Below are 23,806 nucleotides of genomic sequence, written 5' to 3'. Positions count from 1 at the left end.
AAAACTAAAGTTTCTTTTATTAAAAAGCAACATAGGATAAAGGACAGAAGAAGGTGCGAGGAACCTCTGCAACTCACCACATGCAGTTTGCGGCTTTATGATAACAGTACCGACCTGAGTGGATAACATACAAAACTGAAACTCACCTTTTGGTAGGATACAAGGAAAGCCTACATGCGTCACAACTGAACTTTACACGGACAATCCTCTCAGGATAGCTGTACAGGCTTAATGTTCCATATATCTTTTGCATATTCGTGAATTGTCCGGTCACTGCTGAATTTGTAGGAACCTGCTGTGTTCAAAATTGACATTCTTGCCCATATCTGTCCAAAAAAAAAAAAAACTCGTATTTATTGCATGGAATGTGGCATATTTATTTCCAAGCAGAGGATTAGAGACGACAGTACCTTTTGGTCCTGGTATGCCTCATCAACTTTCTCTTGGCATTCAATATAACTTGGGAAGTCCTTTCCAACGAGGAAATAATCTGCCTGACCATAACCCTCATTTCCTTCTAATGATCCCATCAATTCGTGATAGCTGTGAGGACCAAATACACCACTGTGAACAAATGCCTTCACTTCTTCAAATCGTGGATCTGGCTCAAACTGTTATGAAATTGTATTAGTTGCTAAGCAAACAAAAAGGGAAAATTGGTATCCTTTCATCATTTAGTTTGGTAGATTTACCTTTCCCTCTGCTCTTTCTTTTCGAAGCCCAGCAATTTCATGAGCTTCAGCACCAAATAGGAAAAAATTCTCATCACCAACCTCTTGCCTTATCTCAACATTGGCTCCATCCAAAGTGCCAATCAGAACGCAACCATTCATTGCAAATTTCATGTTGCTTGTCCCACTAGCTTCCATTCCGGCGGTGCTGATCAAGAAAAGTTACAAGAAAAAACCAGCCACTACGAGTAAGGGTAGGTGTATGTACATGAAAGCTTCATTCAGAAACCATGTAGAACTACAGCAATTGTTGCTTCAATAGAGAAAAATGAATTGGAATGAGAAAGAAAAAAAATACTTCTTTGGATGAAGGGAAATAAGAAAAATACCTGATATGCTGAGATAGCTCACTTGCAGGAATGAGCAACTCTGCAACACTAACATTATAATCCGGAACAAATACTACCTGAGGAGCAAAAATAATTTGTTCATAATCAGTTTTGGCATTCATTGCAAGAATCGAGCAGTTGGGCCTTTGCTAGACACGACCAAGACCTAGTTAAGCAGTCTGGTTCAGCTTTAACTCTAAAAATGAAAATGTGATTCTACTTAAGCATAAGGAACAAATTAAATAAACAAAATGTGCTAGAAACATTTTTAGGACAAGTAAGAGAAAGAAACTGCTTATTTTCTCTGCCAACATCCTTAAACACGAGCTCCACATACCTTTAACAAGTCACCAATATCAGGATCATGATTTACAGTAGCAGCAACATCAGTAATGAACTTGACAATTCTCTTTGCCTGCACATACGTAGCAAATGCTTTTCCACCAAATATACAAACACGAGGCACAGACGAAGCTTTCCTTTCTTCGTCACTCATTTCTTTCATCTTTTTGTAGCGGTAAACAATCCCAAGGATATTCAATAACTGCCGCTTATACTCGTGTATCCGCTTAACCTGAAAAAATGCCATAATTCACCCAATCTTCAACGGAACTTTTTGAAAGCAAAACCTGAGATATTTTATTAAAATATTTTTCTTTAAATGGGATTTTATTAGCCACAAGAAAGTTTAAGAATAACCTGTATGTCAAACATAGCATCGGGGCTGACAACATATCCTGTTCTTTCTTTTATTAAAGCTGCAACCTTCAACTTATTATTCCGCTTTGCAGCCCTCCATTCCGCATGGAGTTCCTCGTCATCAGCAAACTGTAGCATACATACAGTTGCAGTAAGAAACCAAACTAATGACACCTGATGTAATACTATTAAATTACCTTTAAGATTCTAATTGTGAGTTCAAGACCAATCTGCAGTGCACACTAAAAAGCTAAAGAGTGGTTTACTTCTCTCCTTTTCTCTTCTAAAAGGAAGCTAACAGTGGGGTGCAAGGGGCCAAAGCTCCAAAGGCAATCCATAATCTCTGTGAGAGATCTTCCAAAGACGCCATTTTCAGAAAAGAAAAAAAAAGATCTGCCAAAGATGCAAAAAATAATTCTTCCCAGCATATCCACAACCACCTTCAGTTATAACTGGCCAAGCAATGCTAACAGAAATATCTCTGATCATGTAGCAAATAACTGCTCATTTCTAACCTATCACTGTCAGAGAACAGTGCCAATGAAGATGATTGGAACAGAGGCACTTGAACCCTTTTTCATCAACTATTTAGGAAAAAGATACTCTAGAAATGACTGAATGTCAGGATCCTACTATTTCTTTCAAGTATAATGGTTCATTAGTACCCAATATCCAACTACAGACACATTTGAACCTTTTATGTCCCATAGTCAAGAAGATGGCAGGCCCAAAAGTGAGTGAGGGAAATAGACTGCTTAATAACTCCCCAATCAATTTGGTCCTATTTGCGAAAAAGTTGTGGTTCCTTTCATTCCAAAGTTCAAATTATTTGGCGTTTCTCTCCAATAAGCCTCCTTTTCCAGCCCTCTAATATTACAGATACAGCCACATAATGGATAAAGGAAAGGAAATAAACAGATAGACCAAGAAAAGGGGTCCAAACTGGCAACCATTTGTCAATCTTCCCTAAATCATTTGTCAAGTTTGTCTGGAATGGGGTCCCTGAGTGCTTTTATGAAAATTAGATGAATACAGCAACCCCTCAGTAGCAAGAAGGGAATTGAGAGGTTTTGCAGAGAAGATAGCTAAAGATAAGCTCTAGACAAAAAATTATATAATTGACCCAAAGTATCTGGTAATGTATTTTTACCTTTCTGAGGTCCGCAAGCTTCTCTGTGTCAAGAACCCAGTCATCTGTACCAATCCATTTGCTAATGATTTGACTCAAATCAGGGTTACAAAACCGGATCCATCTTCTTGGAGTTACTCCATTTGTTTTGTTCTGAAATTTCTCAGGCCACAACTGTCACAGAGAATTTGGAGAGAAGGTTAAAATAGGCTAGCTAGCATAAGAATTAAAAAACCATTAATGAAGTTTGTTACCTTGTAAAAATCATTGAAGACTTCCTCTTTCACAATATCACTATGGATCTCCGCAACTCCATTCACAGCATGACCTCCAACAATACAAAGATTTGCCATGCGGACACTTACGGGCAGCTTAGGCTCAGGCTGTAATGAGGCAGGTTCTTCCTCTTTGACAGAATCAATTACCTCAGTTTCAGCTTCATCAACTTTGCTAGATTCAGATTCACCAACTTTGTCAGATTCAGCTTCATCAACTTTGCTAGATTCAGATTCGCCAACTTTGTCAGATTCAGCTTCATCAGCTTTGCTAGATTCAGATTCGCCAACTTTGTCAGATTCAGCTTCATCAACTTTGCTAGATTCAGATTCGCCAACTTTGTCAGATTCAGCTTCGTCATCCAACTCAATTTCTTCCTCAGAAGATGCTTCCTTTGGTCTAACAAGTAACTGTGCAACAGATTCAGGCCACTCAAAATTTTCCAAGATTCTCATTTCTTTAAGCTTTTGTTCCAGTAAGTCAATGTCTGTGGTGCCATACTCTGAAACTATGGTGCTGAGCAACTGATAACAGAAGAAAGAATCAGAACCAAAGGACCATAACGAGATAAATATCTGCACAATTACATGTTTTCCACAAAGTACCTCCTCATCTATCATTTCTATGATCTCAATATGTCGAGGAAGTAGCTTCTGCATAACTTCATAACTCCATTTCTCAAGTGCCTCAGGAAGAACAGTGTGGTTTGTGTAGGCCACGGTCCTGAACAAAAAAAAATGAATGAATTTACAATGAAAAACATTGACTCCATCAATTCAGACATGAACCTGAGTAAATTAGCAGTGCTTTCTATTATCCATTATAGTGAATATAAGCTCTACTCATAAACCATGTCTACAGGATAATTTTAAGATGTACAACAAGTAAATATCATAATAACGTAATCCTACTTAATCTTTTTCGGGATAAAGTACAGTAAACTGAAGACGTTTCGAGGCAGTGACAGTGAAATCCTTTAGGATGCCCAAGTGGACAATGTTTAAGTTTTAATTTTTTATGAACTGTATTTTTTTAATAACATGTTGCTACTGTCTATCCCATTTTTTATGAGCCTGAGATATGTTACGAGTACATGAATATATCAAGCATATCAGTACATAAGTTATGAGTACATGAATATATATAAAACATATCCTGGTATATATGTTATGAGTACATGAATATGAAGAAAACATATCATGGCAGTGGAGCATGTTGAGTGTTCAAACCTTTCCCAAACTCTGCATTGTCCCTGCCAATCTCGAAGGGGTTTTCTCCCAACAGACATCCTCAACCCACAAATTTTCGTTAAACTATAGAAAATATTAAACTAAATTTTATGAATTAATAAAATATTCTTGAATACATTTTTATTCTTATTTTGAACCATAAGCTAACTTCTTACCCTATAGTTTAAAAAAATACATTGAGAGTAAAAATGTCTTATTATTTTATTGTAATTAAATTTAAGCTGCACGAGTTTTCAGGAATGGTTCCCCTTTTTACTTTGTTCATGTACAAGTTTTTCTTTTTATAACCACCTCCCCAAGTTACACAAGGAATGGTTCTCCTTTTACTCTGCCCCACTGCAATCCCAGATAACCAAGGACATGTCTTTGATAATGATGGCGATGCATATATATAACTGCATATGCAACAAAACACATGTAAAACATTGAAGGTCAGAGCCTGCTGGCCAAATATCTGAAATAAGATGGCAGTAGAGATGTCAATTTTATCCGATTATCCAATTTTCCATCCACCGTTTATTAAATGGAATGGATATGGAAAAAATCTTACCCATATACATAAACGGGTAATATTATCCATTTACCCATTTATTAAACGGAACGGAATCGGGTAATACCTATTCCATACCTGTTTACCTGATTACCAACAAAGGGTATCATTGTAATTCTTTACATAAGTATGTGGAGAGGACTTATTATGCAAGCTATTATATGATTTCTTACTGTTTTTAGACAATATAAACATGTTGTAATGTTTTTCTTATTCTAAATAAGTTTATCTATTTTATTCTTTTTTATTATTTTTAGTTTAATTACCCATTTAACTGACCGGCAATAGGGTAAATAAACGAAATCAGAATACCTTTAAAAAAAAAACAGAACGGAAACGGAATACCGGAATGATAATCAGAACTATGTCCAGAATAACCTTATTCCGTATCGTCTGTATCCCATTTACCCCCTTAGTTGGCAGCCTGCAAATTCTCCATCAAATCCACATGAGTGAGGCTGTCAAATGAGGGGAGACACAGGCCAACCAGCAAGAGTGTGGTCACTGATTGCTCTCTGCAGCCAGGTGTAAGCCTCAAGCACATTAATACAGATGTATGTGCTCATGGGCAGCCTACATATTGCAGCTGCTCCAGCTTACATAGTTTTCTTGATAGCATCCAGGCAACTAAGGAGACACAGAACAGCAGAGAGCAGCCCATAGATCTCATCAGGTGGTCCTTTTTTAGCTCCTTAAGGTTTGATTATTGTAAGTAAGCACAATGAATTATACCTCTTGTGAGAAAAAGAAAGAGGTGAAACAGGTGAAACAAATAACACTGTCAACTTTCAGTACTAATGCATTGGGAAAATATGGTCAAGGGGAGAACCTAACTAATCTCTTGTTTAGCCTAATAACCAACTCCCATTAGTACTGAAGCCATATACTCCAAAAATGTTAGCAAAAATAGTAAAATTACATAATATTTTCTACTTCGACTACATAAAAGGGTCTGCTATTAAGGTATCTACTTCTTTGGCAGGTTTCTCAGTATTGTCTTCAGGGGAAAGAATAGATAGATGAAGATCAATTTCCTATTTAAAAAAATATATATATATGTAAATAATTGCATCTGAATGTGCAAAAATATTAACCAGAAAGAGTACCTCTGAGTAATACTCCAAGCTTCCTTCCAATCAAGACCCTTATCATCAATCATAATTCTCATCAGCTCTGGTATGCACAGTGTTGGATGGGTATCATTCATCTGCACAGCAACCTTTTCTGGAAATTCTTCCCAACTAACAGATTTTCCAGATCTCCTCTCAAAACGAGCAATGATATCTTGAAGAGAAGCAGAACATAATGTATATTGTTGTTTTAAGCGAAGAATCTTTCCTTCTACAGATTCATCTCCAGGATATAGTGTGTAGCATATCTGCCAACAACCAAATATGCAAGTAGCAGTTAGTTAATTCTCAAAGACACTTCACACAAAGATCTCAGCCTTTAGAGGCATTTTCCAAGCACATTCTTCTCATTCCCACAAAATATATTTGCTATAATGCAGAGGAAAGCAACAGCTAACACCTTTTAATACCTATATACCCCTGACCCTAGGTTTCAAATACCCCTACACTATTTTTTTATTTTTTTTTGAAAAAGATGTATTAATAAAATGAGAGAAATTACAAAATTTGGGGGAGCATGTCCCTTACAACCAGCGATAGCAGGGTAGCACCCTGCCTAGAAAGCACATATGCCGCCAAATTTGCGGATCTCGGAATGTGAGTCCAAATACAAGAAACAATTGAGGTAATTTCTAAAATTTCCTTAAAGGTATCCCAATGTCTCCATGGGGGAAAGGATACATTCTCACACCAGCCTATAACCACTTTTGAGTCACCTTCGATATGAAGAGGCCCACTGAATTTATCTCTGAAGACGCGGAGACCTGAGAAGAGACCATGTAACTCTGCAGACGTAGAGTTAGATATACCAAGAGGGTCAGCATAAGTGAAAAGTTGATTACCGGAATGATCTGAAATAACTCCTCCAAAACCAAAAATCCCAGGGTTACTAAGAGACGAGCCATCAAAGTTTAACTTGAGATAACTAGGATCGGGAGGAGTCCATTTTTGCATGACCGAAAATTTTTTTCCCATTGTGCATCATAGCCAAATTTCTCCAGTTTTCATGAATAGAGGAGCCCAGATAGGGAGAGAAGGTTTTCTTGGTCAAAAGCCAAGTTGATATATGACCTACCACTCGGTCCGCAACCTATCTGAAGATTCGCATTTTGCATCAAAACGTCTGCTCTTGCGCTCATTCCAAAGCCCCCACAGTATGAAACTGGCACAGGCAGATAACATCAGTTTTCCAAGGCTACATACCCCTGTCATCCAATTCCTTAGCCAACTCTAAATGTAGCATGACAAAAGACCAAAGTACCTTGATAAACATTACATTATGACTAGTAGAACCAAATATCATTCATGTAATGTCAGCCCAAAGGAATGACATTGGACCAACGCACATAAAAAAGGTTGCACTATTCTATTTAGGGCTGTTAAGGGACTAGATTCAATCCGGATAATGCAATTCCGCATCCCGTCCTTTGCATATATCTATGAAATTCAAATATCAGACAGATTATCTGAAGTTATATATCCATATTCAGATTCGTCAAATATTTATCCAAATTCAGATAATATCCAGATCCGAAATTCTATGATGAAAATGGCTGAAACAGAAGAAAAAAACCCCTGCAAAAACATGATATTTGAGACGTCCCTTAGAAGCCTAATCAAAGACGATAAAACAAAATCTCTAACCTTCTCTCCCTCTAATGCATAAATCATAGAAAAGGAAAGAATAAGAAGCGAGAAAAGAGAGAGACAGGGGTATGGTCCATTGACAAACTGATGGTGTCGACCATTGGGAAGTAATTTTTATTCCACTTTTAACTTTTTGATGCTCAGGATACTTGATTTTATTGTTTCCTACTCTGCCTAGAAGCTTTTCTCTGTCTCTACTACTAGTAGTACATCACTCAGAAGCCAAGCTTGAGCGGAAGGAGGGGAAGTCATGAGCACTGCTCCTTCCACCAAAAATCAAATGCGTACATCAAGATGAAGATCTGCCCTCACAAATGCCATCAAATTAAATCAATGAAACTCACTCTACCTCCTCTAATGTTCTTCATCTACCTTGAAGTCTTTAGTGAACCCATCATTATTCTGGATTTCTTGATCTTTCCTTTCATCTGGAGCATCTAGAAAGCCCTCATAACCCCCAAGCTTGCCACTACTTTCCCCGGCAAGGAGGTACTTAATCTGGGTCAATTGGGCCTACAGCCTTTTTTGGGGCTCACCTATGGGCATCTTGAAATTTCTCAATGGTGCCACTAACAAAGCTGCCAACCTCATTAACTACACGGACTACCTGGTGATTATGCTTCCCATCTTCTCAAGCAGTATGTAAGGCAGCATTGCAAGCTGAGAGACAAAGACAGGCCGAGAGAGAAAGGCTTACAGAAAGAAGGGCTTAGAGAGAGGGCTAAGAGAGAGGGTGCGATAAGGAGGGGCACTCAGAGAGGAGGGCGAAAGAGTACCTTCAGAGGGAAATCAAGAAGCCGGAGAGGAAGGAGAGTAGCTGCAGAAAAGGAGGTAGCAGAGGAGAGATCTTTAGGAAGAGGGGGGTTTAGAGGAGAGAGATTTTGGGAGGAGAGATTTTAGGGAAGAGGGCAAGATAGTTTAGGGAAATGGGAGATTTCTTTTGGGATATTTATTGGATCCGGATCTCACAATTCTGGTTCCATTCCGAAACAGTATCTAATCCCTTGGCAGATGTCTGATTCAGTTCCATTAAAACTCTGTTTCGGAAAACATCCAAGATTTTAGACTTGAATCTGAAAAGGATCCAGACCTGTTGACTGCCCAAATTCCAATGCAAGTTTCTAGGTAGTTTCTACATCACTAATGTGAACCTGCATAGAACAAGATACTCAGGTACTCAAGACATTATATCAAAGGGTTCTCTGGTCTATTTTAGCTTTAGTTAGAATTCACTAACAGAAACTACCAACCGGGTATGCAGTAAGTTTGGTGATATTGGAAGGAAATGTAAAAATTAATTAGAAACCCAAAGATATAAAGGCATTTATACAATATTCCAAGGGTATGTAGATAATTAAGCGTAGAAAAAAGAGAGCAGCAAAATCTTAAGAGCACTCAGCAAAACAAGTAAAACTAAAAAGAAAAGAAAACAAATTCAAAAGTATAAATGCACAACAAACAAGTAAACAATCACCTTAAACAAGTAAAGAATCTCCTATCACTGGCCAAATACATCTGACAAGAACATTTATAAGATCCTCTTATCAAGGAAGCAACTCAAATGATACTAAAACTCCTGTTGTAAGCCAATAACTATCAACTATCACACTCAAAATAATTTTAGGGAATCATAAATACAGAAGATGTGTTTGTACATCTAAAATGTAGTTTCCAAAACTCTCCTACCTGCAGCACTAACTAACACTTCTTAAAAGTCAAAGTTCAACAACTAAAAGTTGTATAAGTGTAAAACCTTTTCCGCACTAGTTTGGGCTTCATTAGCTTTGGTATGCTCTCCAGCATTGAAAGCTTGTAAATCAAAATCTTCTGATGGAACTTTTGTTGACCAAAGACGAAGATTAAGAGTGGTCTTAGTTTTATAACCTGGTATAGGAACATCATATGCAACAGCTTTTATATTCTCCCCACCAACCCAATGTTTCCTTCCATCGGACCCTGAAGTAACCTTACCATAGAACTTTATAGGATATGAAACATCATTTCTCACAATCTCCCAGGGATTTCCCATCTGCAAGAATGAAATAAATGAGACCAGCATGTTACAATCCAAAACATCCTTCAACATGGATCTTATCCATGATTCCCAAGTCAAAAAAAAAACTAAGTTTCTCCATAATGTCTGTGTAATGCCAGTTTTCCCATAAGAATGACCTAAATGGAATAAGAGAAAATCACACCTCAAGCCAACTTTCTGCAACTTCTTCTTGTCCATCCTTTGTAATATTCTGATGGAACAAACCATACTTGTATCTGAGCCCATAGCCCCATGCTGGATAGTTCAGTGTTGCCAATGAATCCAGAAAACAAGAAGCCAGCCGTCCAAGACCACCATTTCCAAGTGCGGCATCAGGTTCCTTATCAGAACAAAAGTTCAGATGATCTTCAGAAGTTAATTGTGTACATTACAAAGTGTATGCATCAGAAACTACAGGCAGCAGATACCAACCTGCCCAGCCACATTCTCTAGATCATGCCCGAGCTTGCTTAAAGCCTCTGCATAGGCACCTGTGAGCTCCAAGTTGCCAATAGCATTTAACAGTGCTCTACCCTGTAATTTTCAATTCAAACTAAGTCAATCCAATATTCTCCATCAATGTTCAACAATTGTATGAATTTAGAAAGGATATACTCAGTAACCTGCAAAAATTCCATTGACAAATAATATGCCTGTTTGACATTTATCTTGTCATAGTATTCGTAGGTTGCATTCCAATTTATAAGAAGAGAATCACGAACACTTTCTGCTGTAGCAAAATAGGCTTTCGGAAGCTCAAAGTGCTCTGGTGAGAATGATGGTGTAAATTCTGCATGATATTTGATGCTCGAAGCAATGGATGCCGAATCTGGTGATAGTGAATTTAGAGAAGTAGATACCCCTAAACAAAGCAACATCTTGATGGATTTAGAAAATAGAAAACATAATAAGGAGTAGAAAAAATTATAAATTGTATGAAAAGACTTGCAGAAGAGACGTGCGTAAAGGTTGCAGCAGCTAAAGGAACTAAAATTATCATACAGAAAAAAGGTAAAAGAGAAAGTCATTTGACAGTGTGAGGCATCATTCAGATATCAATTTCAACCACGATTGAAAAGTTAAACATCAGCACCCCACTTTCCTCTTTTCATTGGATATTTGTACTTTATCTGAACAAGACAACTAACACCAAGGAGAAAATTAATCAACAACAGAAATATATCAGCATTCTAATAAAATCCACAAGATCACAGTCCAAGCAGAATAGATCCAACACTCTGGCCAGATAAGTACAAAGGATGTTGGGTTGAATATAAGAACCAAACTCTATGACTGGAAATACTGAGTGGTTTGTTCAGAGCTCACTCTTCAGTTTGCATGAATAGACAACAGTATATGTTCATGTATCGGATGTAAGGCAAATCAGGGTATCTCACTTCCGAGAGCAAATCTGATTGATTTGCTTGAATATCAGGAAGACAATATAACATTTGTGCTCGACATATCCACTGAACTTGGTCATTTCTTTGCAAAGATTAGATCAATAGAAAATTTCATGACCAACTATCTACCTCCATTTGAGATAAAAGCCAGCTTCTGTTTTTTTTAAATGATAGATAAAAGTCATCTTCTTCATCCAGTTACATGAATTGTTCAAGTCCATTCCACACCATCATTCTAAGCTCATAGGTTACGTTCTTAACGTTTTTCTTTTCACAACTTCCTTCTGTGTCATGTTCAGCCTTTCTCTATTTCTTACCAGTCTCATTTTAACTAATGAACTCAAGGGACTTCGTGGAATATGCCTAAATCTGTCCAAATGATTCTCTTCCATCTTCTCCTTTATTGGTTCTACTCCTAGTTGTTCCCTAACATACTCAGTATAAATTGCTTTATGTGAGTTTTGCAGCACATCCACTTCCTTGCCTGCGTATGCGTTAACCACATTACTTCCCATTCCAATAAGCCATTTGCAACCAAATTGCAAGCCAGATCCTTACATGCAAGCATAAATAGAGATGTAAAAGGTAAAAGATAAAATCCTGCAAGAAGCCAGTTTTTGAACTAAGAAGGAGAATAACCAAGTTCAAGATAATGCAGATCCAAACAGCAACTTGCTGATCCAAAGTCGGTTTGAATTACGCTTTAAACTAAGTTTCATTAAAAATCCACTTAAACTTCGTGAAGCGAAATAAATTTGAAGAATTCAAGTCAGGAGCACACGATAAGCATCCTAAAACAGTATCCTTCATTGACAGCGACGATAAGTCCACCTAAAAACGCCATTAGCAGGATAGAGAAACAAATGCCTTAAACTCGTATAAACCAAAACAGAATACAACATCACAGCTTGGAGAGACAGGATCCGAGTAGAGAAAGCGAAAAGCCAAGGTCCAACCACGAGACGGAGATCCAAAATCTTACCTTCATCAGACACCGGATGTTTAAGCTCCTGATCACTAGCGACATTTCTGATCGAAAGGGATCTCCGACCTCGGCTAACATTGGCAATTCTTACAAGGAACAGTCTGGACGTGCTGTTTCTGGAAGAGAGGTCAGCGATTTTGGAGATGGAAGTGGTGTACGAGAAGGGACTAGAGTGAGCGGACGTCATGGCCTCAGCAAAATCTGAGAGAGAACTCCGATCCGAGAGAGAAATATCTCTAGAGTCTATGACTTGCTTCTCTTATCTGCAAGACGAAGAGTCTTGTGGTGGCATGTTCGAAAGCTAGATTAAGGGGAATGCCTACTTTTTATAACTGATCTATTTTTTGTTACGCAAAGGAAGAGAGATTTTCCAATTTTTCGCGAAAGGCGAGGATCTTTTCGGTACGACGTCAGTCTCGACTCTCGAAGCGGGCTCCTGAAAATTGGGGCCCACAATAAACCAAGCGATTGTCTTGTTATAAATAAAATACTTTTGAGGTTGTGAGGAATTTACTGTAATGCCATCCGAGGTGTGGGTGGTGGACCCCATTGCTGTCTTCTTCTGGTCCTCATTTATAAAATCTAATGATATGTGTGTTATTCGTTTCAAAAGTGAGACGTCTTAAACCCAGAAGACAAACAAATCCCAGCAAAATCGTTGGATGTGGACCCAAACTTCATTCTTGCCCTTACCATCTAAGAGCTTGGCAAAATGAAGGGAAAATAATTTTTTGATCTATTTTCTTGTGTTTGTATTGCCCAAAACAATGGAAATTTAGTTGATATTTGTGTTTACACTAGAATTACCTAATTTTTAATAAAGACAATTAAATTTTTATTTTTACAGATTTAATAGAGAAATAGGAAATTCATTTTTATTTTTAAAGGCAAGATGAATCAAGAAGAATCGAGTGAAATTTTTCATTGTCCTAGAAAATGACACAAACACTGAAAATTCAGTTGGCACAAACACATCGTAAAAGATAAAACTATAAAATGTCAATCGATTTTTAGTTCAAAAGTCTTATTTTTAATCGATAAAAAAAATATTAAGGTTCAAAATTTTATATGAATTTTCTAAAGATTTCAATAAGTAGAAAATAATATGATCCCATAAATCCCCACTCCAACACAATTTTTTTTTTTATTATCCTCACACTAACCCTAGGGGTGTCATTTTAGCCTTTTACGTACCAAATTTCCATTTAAACGTAGCAAAAATTTGTAGCATTTAAGTAATTTTAAAAGGTTACTTGTTTACCATTTATTAAATTAAAATAAAAATGGTAATCAGGAAACGTTACTCTGTACCCGATAAACCGATTATTCAATTATATATAAGAGTAATTTGGTAGTTTTTGTTTAGGGTTATTTCTTATATATTAGAATGATATTATTTTTAGGCTTATAATATAATTTTTATATTTTTATGATTTTAAAATTTTAATATCATTTTTGCTTAGAATTTTTTATTTACCCATTAATAACTAGGCAAATAAATAAGTTATTCCATTTTGTTTATATACAAAGGTAGAGGTTAAAAGGCAGAAGGGAGACAAGGAGATTGGTCTGATTGAGGGAGGCAGAACCGCAATAGAGGGATTCGTTTTTGGATTTTCTACAACTTGTTTGTAATCAGAGACTTAACCCGTCTGGCTAATTGGCGAATGAATTAGAGCCGTCCAGGTGGAACTATTAAATTGACTTTAAAAAAGCTAAACCGTCAGCTAATTGGCGAATGAATTAGAGCCGCCCAGGTGGAACTATCAGTTGTCTTTAAACAGCTAAACCGTCGGCTAGTTGGCGTCCAGGTGGAACTATTAATTGAATTTAAAAAGCTAAACCGTCGGCTAATTGGCGAATGAATTAGAGCCGTCCAGGTGGAACTGCCACAGGTTTTTCAAAAAGCTAAGTGATGTCACCATATAATAACCACCGCTAGATGTCGTCTTCCACGTTTTGAACGTATGGCCGCGTCATCATAGACAAAACGAAATGGAGTTCGTTATGGGTTACTCTTTCACCGTCCCGGGGCCCAAGCCTACGAGACTAAAAAGATTCACATATTTAAGAATATTGAAAGATAAGCCCAAACTCATAAGATACGGGATTCACCATAATCACGTGAGGTGGTATAAGAGGTATTACATAATAAGAAGTCTAACAAAACTACAATTATTATAGAAGTAAGTCTCATAAAAGAGTTTTAGTCATGTTAATCTTCTATTTATATTAGATTATTTAGTTATTCTAGGACTTATCTTTAAGTGTTAGAGTTTTGGTGTGATTGAAACAAAAGTAGTTTGATTATAATTAGACTCTGCTAACTTCCTCTATTATAAATAGAGATTCATGTACTATGATTATAATAAAGTTTGAATCTTTTCTTGTAACTTTTCTAAAATGAGTTGTTTGAACACATGGGGGCAATTCGAATAGTCTTCATAAATCGCCTCTTTCCTTTTCTTCACTTCGTCCAGACAATAGGTTAGGTGACTTCATACAGAGCCTCTTTTTTTCTTTTTTTCATTGGAATGATCTTTGTTCGGTCAAATTTCTTCTTGGTTGTGTCTTTTTTCTTTCATTTCTCTTCGAACTTTCTTTAACTTGGTTGTTTGAATATATTATCTAAGAGCTTTCTCTTTCCTATCCTTTTACCCATATAACTAGGGATGTTTTCACCCGATTACCCATATAATTGGTAATCGAATAATTATACCCGAACACATAAAGCAGGTAAAAATATTTCTTCCATATCCTTTAATAAACAAACGGATATAGCTAGAAATCGGGTAATTTGGTAAATTTGCCACTCCTAGAGCCTACAATGAAGAAGATAAAGATTTTGCAACCCAATATATTAAAGACAAAGGAAGATTAAGGGCTAAATAATTTATTCATTGCAAGTTGAAGCATGTCACTCTAGTTTGAGGGGGAGTGTCAAAAAACTAAATATAAAGCCTTATATGACTTTTATCGTGGGAATTATTATGATTGAGTCTTACATGAGTCTCATGGAAGGAACTCTTACAAAAGACGTATTTTAGTTCAGCCATTAATTGATTAATTTTTTTATGACTTACCTTTAAGTAATCTACTTTGGGTGTAGCCAGGACACAAGTAGTTTAGTTTAGCTTTAATTTTGTGTATTTTCTCTATTATAAATAGAACGTGAATGTACTCAATTACAATCTATCAATAAATTTATTTTGAATAGGATGTAAACATGGGTGAAGACCCAGTTTGTGCTCCTCATGTTATTTGATAAGAGTAATTTGTACTTTTATCAAGTAATGAGGTTAACTTTTACAGATCTCCCCATACAACAATGAGCTTTATGAATAAAGATGAAAAAAGAGGGTGGAAACTCTTTTGTTGCAGAGTTTATAGGGAAATACAACATAACAAGATGGGGTCAACACTTTCTGCTTTTTAAAAGAGGGGTGTTAAGGATAGTCTCACATACATTAATGAGTATAAAGATTTTGCGTTTATTAGTTGGCAAAAGAGGTTTATTAAATGGCTAGTCATTTTGGGATACGACCTTGGACCCAATTTAACAAGGGAGACAAGCAGCCCTCTCCATCTTTTTTCTCTATTTTTTTATTTGTAAACAAAAATGAAGAAAGGGGTAGGCAAGGCTTAACTTACAGAAGGTAGGGGAAGGATAGGACAAGGTGGCCTTGGCCTGCCTTCCTTTATGTCCTTGGGAGAAAGGGAGGTCAAGGAACCATCCCCTTCTTTTTTATTTCTTTTTGTTTTTTTGTAAATAGAAATAACTAAATAGTAAAAAAAATAAGGACGAATTTTTCAACATTTCAAGAACCAGCCACCTAGGAGGAGAAAACAGAAAATTAAAACAAGAAGGCTACAGAGAAAAAGAAATAGAGAAGGGAAAAAAAAAGGAAAAACAAACACAAGGAAAGGAGAAAGGTAGAGAAAATGGAAGAAGGAAAAATAAAAATAAAAATAAAACAGAATGAGCTTATTAAAGTTTTTCCTGAAAACATGAATCTGGAAGAAAAAACAAAAACACTTTTTTTGAGGAGGAAGGTCAGCTTGAGCCTTTAGTTAGAGTTTCTAAAGAAACAATGAGGCTTACTGAAAATCCACATAGAAATAGATACTACACTTTCTGGGAATGCATTGACAAGTTCAGCAATAAAACTGAAGAAAGAAATTGGAAAAAGATGGAAATCATTTATAAATCTTATAATCATCAAAAAATATGAAAACCAATGATCTTATTTAGGTTAGTAGCAGGAACTGAAGATGGGAAACACACAACGAATGGATTAAGAAACAACAAAGGTGTCTGAGGTGAACAGTGAATCAATCGACTCTATCTGGACTTAATTATTATAAGCTCAAATGTACAAAGACTATAATCCACATCAGTTGCAGTGTATCAGATGAGTTACACTGGTATAAAAAAATTCCAAAAAATATTTGAAGATAGCATGTCTTCAACTTCAGGTGTTAAGCATGACCAAGTTACAAAAAATGCACACAACTCCACGAACCACTGCTGGAATCTCTTCACCAAACTTAGCCTCCCTCATTACATTAGAAAAAAAAGCCTTTTCCATCTTCAAACATCCCATAAAAGAAAATTCAATCTTCGCACTCCCACTTACCAGTCTTATTTGTACAGAAAAAAAAAATGTTTTCAATAGTCAAGTGCTAGTAGCCGGTTTACTTTCTTGCAGAGAAATCACCGTTTCAAATGCACCCACTAAGGCCTTCACTTTACTCTTCCTCGTCTCCACAAGCTTACTAGCCGTTTCCTCAATCACCTCATTAAACAAACCTAGCTCTTCTTTTCTTCCCTGCACATCTTGATGTCTTAGAACTACACTTTCAGCTCCAGAATTAGGTTTGTCCAATTCCAGAGCACCCAATTCTTTCTTCCTTCGAAAATTTCTCCTCCCAGGATCACTCTTACCATTTTGGTTCTCACCAGTCACTCTTCCTTGCCTGAATCTCAGTTTCCTAGGGATATTGTTCTCAGTTTGAAGGCTAACTACTCTACCTCTCCTGAAGGAAAGTTTCTGTTCAGCCTCATCTTTATCTTCAGGATGCACAAGTTTGCTCCGTCTCCCTATCCTTTGGGCTCCATCTTCAGAAACTTCGTCAGACATGCTTGTTTCAGTATCTTCTTGTTCAGATACTGAACCCCCAGCTTCACTAATTCTAGATTCAGAATCCAAAATGTCTTCATTATCATGTGATGAGGGTGATGGAGCTGATGACAAAGATGAGTGTGAGTGCCTTGAAGAAGTAGATGATTTTCTCTTAGAATTTGACTCAATCACGTATAAAGTCTTCATGCTCACTTTTTCCTCTTTAGGATTGGATGTTCTAACTGTTGTCTGACTACTCTCAGGAGAAGGCTTCTTCATTTTCTGATAGTTCAGCAAATTCAACTGTGCTGCTCCATTGGAAGAAGGTTTTGGGGTTAAAGTAGTAAGAGATGATCTAGGCATTTTTCTTTCCACAGGGTTGGATAATCCTCTACTCCTGGTTAACATACCATCGCTTCTCCTCCGGCCATTTGAATTTTCTGAATGATTTGATGCATCTCTTCCACTCTTTTCACCACTCAAACCACCTAACAAATTGGGACGGTTTACAGGATTGATGTGATTCTTCCGCAGCGAACTCAGACGTCTGAGACGATTCAAGGAGATAGTACTTGGACCATTTCTTTTTGCAAGACCTACAGCAGGGTTTGAAGGAGATGGTGAATTCTTTGAAACTGGTGGCTTCAGCTTTGAATTCGAAGAAATTGTGGGTTTAACAGTGATTTCAATTTTCTTGGCAGGTGTGATAGCCTTCTGCTTGATTACCTTTGTTGAACTGGATGGCTGTGCTGTCAGCTCGGGACTACTACTTGCTTCTGCCTTGATTGCCTGCTTCTTTTTCCTCTCACTAATTGTCAGATTTTTTATCTCAGTTTGAACATCCACCTTGGACTCCTTATTTACCTTAATGAGTGCACGAGTAGGGCGTCTTTTTTCTCTATTTGGAAAAGAGTGTTCTCTTCCATACTTGCAGGAATCATGGCAAGAGCTTGTTGAAGCTCTCAGGTAAATTGGTACAGGCCTTCCTTCACGGCTTGCTGCTGAATTTCCCCAATCACCGCTTCGTTCAGGTTTTGGCTTCCCAGAGGACATAGCCTGTGGAATAATGTTGTTTTCTGATCCTCTTTCAGTCTGAGTGATAACATCTATCTGTATAATATCTATCGAGTGGAGTTCATCACCACTCTTTTCAGTCCCTTCTTCAGATTGATAAGGAATAGTTTCCTTTTCCATGCTTCCTTCTGCCATAAGGGAAACAAATCAAAGTATTGCTAGCTACCCTGAAAAGGTACCAATTCAGAACAGATTCTCTCTCCAACCTCCAAAGTATTCCTCACTTCCCTGTAGCTGGAAATAAGAAATGAGGTTTATAAGAAGATTAAGTTGAATGTTGTCTATATTGAAACAAAGAAAATACTCTAGAAGAATTTTTATAAACCCTCATCAGTTCAGTAGAAACCAAAACCCTCCCACTAGAATTTCAAAAGCTAAGATTCCTTGAAAACCTAAATTATCAACATCTTACCCAAATCAATGCTGGAGTTGGCGAGAATAGCTCGACTCTGAGACCTAAGCAAAATCAAGATCCACCTCAAACATGTACTAATACCTGCATTCAACTGTCCAGGCATTTAGTAGATTTCAAATTTAAGTGGCATTAAGAGGACAGATAACATAACAAAACTTTCAGACATTATGGGGACATTCATATACAGCATTTTGACACAAACAGTTTGCCATTTTTTTATTTTTTTTGTTATAACAAACAATGCTCTAACAGAGGAATATGAATCACATCGACCCTTGAATATGAAAACTTCTGGGGCAAGTCAAGGTAAACCAGTAACCTTCAATCTCCAAATGAATTACGAAACTCCAATTTTGAACTTGAAAACTCCCAGGCCAAGTTAAGATATGTAAGACAACAGAAAATGCCACCAGTACAAATAGTACAAATAGGACAAAATTTTGCAAATTGTCTCTGCAATTGTAAAATAAGTGTGGCAACCTCAAAAAAGAAACCGTGAAAGCAGCATTAGAGCAAGATACTGGAAGTTTCTTGTTTCTTAACATCAATCCTGCTTCCAAAAGAAGTACAATATAAATTTCACAAATAAACTATAAAAATATCTACTTTCATCTTAAATAATAATTCAAATTAAGAAGTCCACAGTACACATGAGAAGAACCAAAAAACTCAGTGCAAATGAGGTTACCAAATATTAGAAATTTCTAAAGAATTCCTTCATCAGAAAGGAATGGACAAGGTTTAATGGGCAAAAAACCAACAAAGAGCGAAGTATAACCCAAAATGTTGAATCTATCAGCTTCAGTCATTCGACAAATCCTCAAATTTGTAGAAAAGGCAATCCCAACACCAGTGAATAAATTCAGTAACTTGAACCCTCAAAATGACAGAATGGAAGTTCAGGAAATCCACTAAAGTTATTGTGAAAAGACATCTACTGAAGTAAAAAAGTGAAGAAGTAATTGTGGCTGCTGATAATGATTAATATCTCGAACCAATTAATTAATAGACATCACAAGAAAAAATATAAAATGAATCTTATGCAATGCCAACAACCAATATAGAAAAAGAGAGCACCACAAAGGTTATAAAAGTCCAGCAAACACTTTTCCTTCTGAAAACTACATGAAACATTCACATTTTGAAAACTCTAAGATCTTATGGTAAAATGACAGAAAGAAATCAGTGATATTGGAACCAAACAAAATTAACCGTCTCAACTAAATGAGTCAAAAAGATTAAAAGCCAAAAAGATAAGAAAGAAAGACGAAGAAAAAAGAAACCATCCGATCCAGTTCCGCAATCCTCAAAACAAATGTAAAATTAAAAAATCCTGGTTCTCATGTAATGAATTCTTCTAACAATCATGAGGATAGCAATATAGGTTGTCCGCTCCAAATTTTAACCCCGTATAAACAAATAAAAATGAAAAAAAAAACTCATTAAAAGAACATTACCCGAGCACGTTTTCATAGCCAAATGAATCTAAAAACAGAGCAGGGGAGGCAAATTGATGCTTGTGAAAGAAATGGGTTGAAGCCTTAAACACCAAAGACTTGAGTACCCACTTAAATCCTACAGAAGACAATCGATGCAATAAAATCCAAATCTCCTTCCTCCCCACTATTCCTCCCGTCAGAGACAAAGAAAATCAAAACAAACAATATTTACAAAAGAAACTTCATCTTCTCATCCAGAGTTTGAACCTACGAGCACGAGGATGCAGACGCATGGACACATACCTTTCTGCAATCGTTGGACACCGGAAATGGGTAAAGAAGGAAGCAAGACAAGTGGAAAGGTTTTTGGTGTGCAGAGATCGTGCAAGCAACAAAGTTGGCATCTTTGATGGGATCCGCTGCTTTTCTTCCCAAGCCGTGTGGGCTTGCGTGTTTGTTGCAGGAATGGAAAAGAAAGAAAAACGGTAGAGGCACCGTGGGTCCCAACCGAAAGAAACGGTCCTACGTAGGGTGTAGTTGCAAATGATTTGTAATGTCTCCGCTCCTCCTCTTGCTCTCGTCAAATTTCTTTCTCTTAGCGTAAGAAGCTCATAAGAATTTTCCATTTGACTTGGAATCAACCATAACCATAGGTTCCATGCAGGGTTTTTCAACCTGTACTCTGGTATTGACCTGAAAACCCAGGCAGTGTTGCTCTAATTGGATTGCAACTTCCGAGTTTGGTGGACAGACTCAGGGCCGAGTTGGTGGTGACTTTGCTTAAAATAGAAGGGTTTGAATACTCGAGTTTATCTCTTGACCTGACTTGTTCAAGGCCTTGCATACAAGTTTTTGAAGATTTCATAGTTCATCTTTCTTTAAACACAATTATATTAAGGCATTTGAATCGTTAAAGGAATGGGAGAAAAGGGTTTTGCTCGTATACCTTTCGCATTTATTTGAAGTTGTTTTGATTTTTTGAATCTGAGGTCCATAATGGAGACAGACCAGTTCAAACGCGGCCATTAATTTCCTCATTATTGTTCTGGTCTGGAGAAACCAAATATGAAGTACTCCATCTTACTTGGAAAGAGTTGTAGTAGTTGATGAAACTAAAGAAACTGCAAAGAGTTGCAGACACTCTCTATAACAATTTCGTCTTCTCCATCCATTCCCTTATAAACAAAGGTGGTTGAGCAATTTAATCATGAAAAATTTAAAATAGTCTCTCGTATTCTCACTGGTCAATCAAATATGACAAATCGTAATGCATAATAAAGTTATTTATTAATGTCTCTGACGAAACTTTTGCCTGTTCGTGATAATTTCAGGATGGTCCAATTGCATTCAGAATAGGCTTCTCACGAGAGAGAGCTTCTCATCACGTGGAAACTGCAGGTTTCTCATTGAGATATAAATAAAGATAAAGATAATAATAGAGATATAGATAAAAGGTGACCGAAAAAGTGACAAACACTGCTTCCACCATGAAATGAATGCTTCTCAGGCCACTAAATGACCAAGATTTAGGTGTTCTTGCAAAAGAAAGCAGAATCTTCTTAACCTTTGTTTATTCATCAGATTATCCAACTTTCGGTGAAGTAATGAAGATAGAAGAGTAAAGGAACGCATCCCATTTTAATGATTTCATCATTTGGGGAGAAGCTGATTTTGCTGTTGACTGAGGAATATCATCAAACACTTTTTGGAAGGGCAGAGATAAAAGCACAGGTAACCATTAATCTTTATATAAAGAAAAAAAGCTCATTGGATTCTTTCCCTAATCATATCCACTTCAAGCCTTTTCGTCTCTCCAGAATGATTATAAAGTTCTGGAATGAAAAGATTTAATCGTCTCTTAATCAGAGCTTGACCACCCTCTGGCTCTGAATTTCTTTTGTATTGATAGCAAAGTCTTATCCACTTAGGTGGTAAGCATTTGTTGGGAAGATGACCATTCAACAAACCAAACCAAAAAAAGTGCAATCTTGTTATTGTTCGTAGTAATCCTTTCTCTTAACTATTTAAATCTGTGTTTGGCATGTTCTCATGTACAAAACCATTGAAGGGAAGAACAAGCGTTGCCTTGGCCAGTACAGAATGTTAATACGCGGAGAAGACGGGACTGTGACTGTGTGTTTACAGGCAGCTTTGTATCCATCACCTAAAAGCAGGCAAAAAAAAAAAGTAAGCCCCATGATAATCATAAAATATATGTCAAATAAATTGTATATAAAATTATATATATATATTACATAAAATTGAGCATAACTTCTTTATATTAACTAGGGGTGGCATCGAATTGAACCGAGTTTGAACCAATATTTCAAATTCAAACTCAAACCTCAAACCGAGTCTGAACCAATATTTCAAATTCAAACTCGAACCTCAAACCGAGTATGAACCAATATTTCAAATTCAAACTCGAACCTCAAGTTTAAAATTGTAATCGAACTAAGTCCAATAATTTTAATGAATTCAAGCTCGAATTCTAGCCTATATTTAAAATTTTATATAAAATATATATCAAATAAACTATATATAAATTATGCATACATTTCACATAAAATTAAAATAACTTCTATATAAAATTATCTATACACTCAGGGGTGATTTTGTAAGTTTCAAGCCTACATCTTATGCATAAGTTGAGGGTCTTGCTTTATATTCCCCGCATTACTAAAATATTGTCCTTTAATACGTCAACACAGGGAAGAGGAGCTGAGAGAAGAACAGAGAGACATAGCGAGCTTCACCGTCGTCATCAATCGCAAAAGCAGTCATCACCTCTCTTCCCTATCTTCTGCAACCGTTCTGGTTGAGGATTGGGGCTCTGACAACATGCTTCTCCGGTATCTCTATCCGCCATTTGTTGGTTGATGCTCTTCCATCATTGAAGATGTAACCCCCGTTGTCCCTCTGACAACATGCTTCTCCATTATCACTCTGTCGGTTTCTCTTCTTTGTATCTCTGCTCTGCAAATCTGCTCAGAAACCAAAGTCAGAGTCTCCCGCTTCCTCTTTCCGTCCAAACTCCCCCACCCATCGATGAAATCGCCACCCAAGACGCTGACGGAAGCTTTCTGCTTTCCGATCTGAAGCTGGCCGGATCGGAGAAGTCTCTCGCAGCCTATTTGGATGACAGAGTAAAGGTATTGGATGTGTGTAAGAGATCGAGAGGTTTCAGCAGGTCTCGTAAGAGCGTCTGCTAGGGTTCGGTTTTCTTCGTTTGTACCGAGGAACCTTGTTTCGCCTCCTTCCGCGTCTCCTGCTTCTCTCTTGAGTCACCGCTCCGTGAGTTTTGCGAGAACCGTGCCGTCTGTGTGTAGATTATGTGGGTCTTGAGGAAGAAATCAGAGAGGAAGAAATCGGAGAGGAATAAATCCGAAAAGAAGAAATAGGAAATGGGCTTTTCCGCTCGATAGTGAAGTCGCTGCTGTAGAATCCCGACATTCTCCCGATTCTGAAGAATGAAACCCGATCAAGGCTCGGGCCCTCGTTAAGTTAACAAGGCTTCTGAGCCGAATCAGATGTGGCTCGAGCCGTATTGGAACCGCTCACAAATCGCCTAATGTCCGAACAGGTGTGGCA

At 37.2% G+C, this 23,806-nt stretch overlaps 2 protein-coding genes across 3 annotated transcripts; both read right to left on the bottom strand.

Moving 5' to 3' along the window:
- Positions 1–54: 54 nt before the first annotated feature.
- On the bottom strand, positions 55–12,451 carry LOC137951078 (alpha-1,4 glucan phosphorylase L isozyme, chloroplastic/amyloplastic). Its single transcript, XM_068797650.1, has 15 exons — positions 12,162–12,451; positions 10,400–10,638; positions 10,209–10,310; positions 9,940–10,116; positions 9,495–9,770; positions 6,071–6,342; positions 3,770–3,887; positions 3,143–3,688; positions 2,910–3,062; positions 1,760–1,888; positions 1,398–1,634; positions 1,061–1,137; positions 693–879; positions 411–611; positions 55–326 (listed from the first exon to the last, which is right to left on the bottom strand). Exons 1-15 carry the CDS (start codon positions 12,349–12,351, stop codon positions 210–212), a joined length of 3,021 nt encoding a protein of 1,006 aa, XP_068653751.1. The 5' UTR covers positions 12,352–12,451; the 3' UTR covers positions 55–209.
- A 4,056-nt stretch (positions 12,452–16,507) lies between these two features.
- On the bottom strand, positions 16,508–20,666 carry LOC137951991 (lisH domain-containing protein C1711.05). Of its 2 annotated transcripts, none has more exons than XM_068799024.1 (3): positions 20,519–20,666; positions 18,774–18,867; positions 16,508–18,595 (listed from the first exon to the last, which is right to left on the bottom strand). In XM_068799024.1, exon 3 carries the CDS (start codon positions 18,494–18,496, stop codon positions 16,841–16,843), a length of 1,656 nt encoding a protein of 551 aa, XP_068655125.1. In that variant the 5' UTR covers positions 18,497–18,595; positions 18,774–18,867; positions 20,519–20,666; the 3' UTR covers positions 16,508–16,840. The 2 variants fall into 2 exon arrangements, with proteins under 2 accessions (XP_068655125.1, XP_068655126.1); XM_068799025.1 differs by having other exon boundaries at positions 18,774–18,857.
- Positions 20,667–23,806: the final 3,140 nt, after the last annotated feature.

Source organism: Aristolochia californica, unplaced genomic scaffold (genome assembly GCF_029961685.1).
Source record: "Aristolochia californica isolate CCGP_79_NKW_82.1479 unplaced genomic scaffold, dmAriCali1.0.hap1 SCAF_15, whole genome shotgun sequence".
Classification (NCBI taxonomy): Eukaryota; Viridiplantae; Streptophyta; class Magnoliopsida; order Piperales; family Aristolochiaceae; genus Aristolochia; species Aristolochia californica.
This window is presented reverse-complemented; position numbering and strand designations above follow the sequence as displayed.